Source organism: Palaemon carinicauda, chromosome 9 (genome assembly GCF_036898095.1).
Source record: "Palaemon carinicauda isolate YSFRI2023 chromosome 9, ASM3689809v2, whole genome shotgun sequence".
NCBI classification, from domain to species: Eukaryota; Metazoa; Arthropoda; class Malacostraca; order Decapoda; family Palaemonidae; genus Palaemon; species Palaemon carinicauda.
The window spans coordinates 15,520,014-15,522,513 of NC_090733.1; the positions used below are offsets into that span (position 1 = coordinate 15,520,014).

At 29.9% G+C, this 2,500-nt stretch overlaps 1 protein-coding gene across 1 annotated transcript in view; it reads right to left on the minus strand.

The window, feature by feature from the left end:
- LOC137646759 (zwei Ig domain protein zig-8-like) overlaps window positions 1–2,059 on the minus strand; it is an 11,789-nt gene extending 9,730 nt beyond the window's left edge. The window contains exon 1 of the mRNA XM_068379858.1: window positions 1,519–2,059. Within this exon, the coding sequence (XP_068235959.1) occupies window positions 1,519–1,567 (49 nt within the window). The 5' untranslated portion in view covers window positions 1,568–2,059. The remainder of the gene's footprint in view (window positions 1–1,518) is intronic.
- Between the last annotated feature and the right edge of the window lie 441 nt (window positions 2,060–2,500).

Consider the following 2,500-nt stretch of genomic DNA (forward strand, 5'->3'; position numbering starts at 1 on the left):
GAATAACGTGTTATTATTATTATTATTATTATTATTATTATTATTATTATTATTATTATTATTATTATTATTATTATTATTATTATTATTATCATAACAAGTCGAGTAATGAGCATTGATTAAAAAATGTAAAGCTACAAAAAATATTAAAAGCAACGATCAGAGGCACTTTATATTATTAGTATTACATGTCGTCTTAAACTGAGTTGATCGTGGACAAGTAACCGTATTCAGGCAGAGACTTCCTTCTCACGTGATAATGATTGCATATTCAGCTGACATACCTTCATATTTGTATCACTATCAGGTCAGGCAACAGCGATCGACATAAACAATTTCCTAAAGCTACAACTTTTCCTGTTGTATTCATAATACAAAAATGCAATAACAAAATTGAAGGAATATCGCCACAGAATCATGTAAGCAAATCTATATTTTTCTTATATATCAGAGTTTACCAAGTTAACTTTTGACTTCCAAGTAAAAAAAAGAAAAAAAAAATACATTGCGAAGATAAGTCAGCTTTTGTGCCTTGCGTGATAAAATTCGATCAGGCCGACAGAATGAGTCATTCTTTGCCCGGAAGCCAAATAAGAGAAAAACAGAAAGTATATGCGAATGATAATTCTGTCTCCGTATTTTTTTCTGTCATGCAATATAGTCTTGGTCATCAAGCTAATTAATGAAAAGTTTTATCATTGAACCTGTCATCGTATCGTCTGAGATTTAGAAACTTTCGTAATAATTTTTTTACTAGACGTTTACGTGGATATATTTGTAATGAATGGTTAGGATTCCATATTTTCTTTTACTTCTAGATTTGGTTATGTCTAATTAATGGAAGGCAGTGTAACATTGTAATAATGGAAATTGTAATGTTTATATATTACTGAGAATGCAATATGTTGTTCAATAGATGAAAATTTATATTATTTCTAGAATTATATTTGTTAATGTGATTCTATTTTGCACATAAAAATAAAGTCTAAAATGCTTTGCTAGACATTTTTCTAATCGGGCTTTTTGTTTTATAAAGAAGTAGAAAAAACACAATATTCAGAGAAAAACGTTTGTGAGCTTTTGTTATACGTAAAAGCAGTCATGATGACTCAGCATGATTATGACATAAAAGTCAAATGTAATACAAATAAGAAAATAAAATATAGAAAAAGAATAATCATCTCAGTGGTAAGGATAGCACGGAACAACGTAGACGCATGTGGGGACAATAGCATTGATTTCATAGAAACAAGTCAAAATTTCTACCAAACATGTACAAAGGTCCTTCAAATATGTATATTCCAACTAGCTAATACATAAAAACTAAGGAATTGTTTGACTTCAAGAAGTTTTCTTTTTACTTCACAAAAAGGCAAACAGCTACTCAAAGACTTAAACATTCATCATACAAATAAAATAAAAGCAAAACCATTCTTACTAGTTAGACAATTTAATTGAGAAAATAAAATCTACCTAAAAGAACAGAGGGTAATAAGGACATCTGCACTGTTTACTCACTTGTTAAACAAAAGAGAAGCAGGTAGCCTAATATCCAAGCTGCTGGCATTTTTCACTGTTAAATCTCTCCTGGTCTGACAGGTCACAAGAAAAGAGAACTCACTTCCTGAAGGATTACTGGGACCATGTTCAAGTGATAAGATGAGGGAAATCGAAGTAGATTGAGTCAGTTACTATGATACTCCTTTCAGTGTCAATAAAATATTTCACCACGGAATAACTTCACTAATTCCTTTAATTGTTTGTTCAGTCGTAGTATAATTTAGTCTTATTTTACGATATATTTCCTTGTCACATACGATATTTTCATCTTTAATCTAAATATCTGGTTATTGTTCACAGAATATTCACTATTTCCTTAGCAGTGGTCTTTATGCTGAATCACTTATTTTCTGCGTTAATGTTCTTATTGAAATGGATTTTACATTTAGTTACCTGCCAGAGGTAAACTAATTTTTATTTTTTTACGGAAAAGTCAGATTTTCGTAATTCATTTCGTAAATACTTATCGTTGGTTGATTTTCCTTTGCTGTTCTGTCTGAGCGTACAATCTGTAAAAAGAAATAAACAAACTCAGAAAATGAAATGGCAAAAATACGATGAAATTCATGTCACGTCGGACAATTTGCAGTCCGGTCCATTTAAAAATTCCCGAATCACACAGACACACACACACACACACACACACACACACACATATATATATATATATATATATATATATATATATATATATATATATATATATATATATATATATATATAATTGTAAATATTCTCTCTCTCTCTCTCTCTCTCTCTCTCTCTCTCTCTCTCTCTCTCTCTCTCTCTCTCTCTCTTCACAACAAGCACATACGAAGTCAAACATATACAATGTAATAAAGAAATACCCGGAAATACAGAAATAAATTCCAAATACTTTTCATAATATCATCACCCTTCTGGGACACTAAAAAAAATATATATATCAAAACAAAATTGT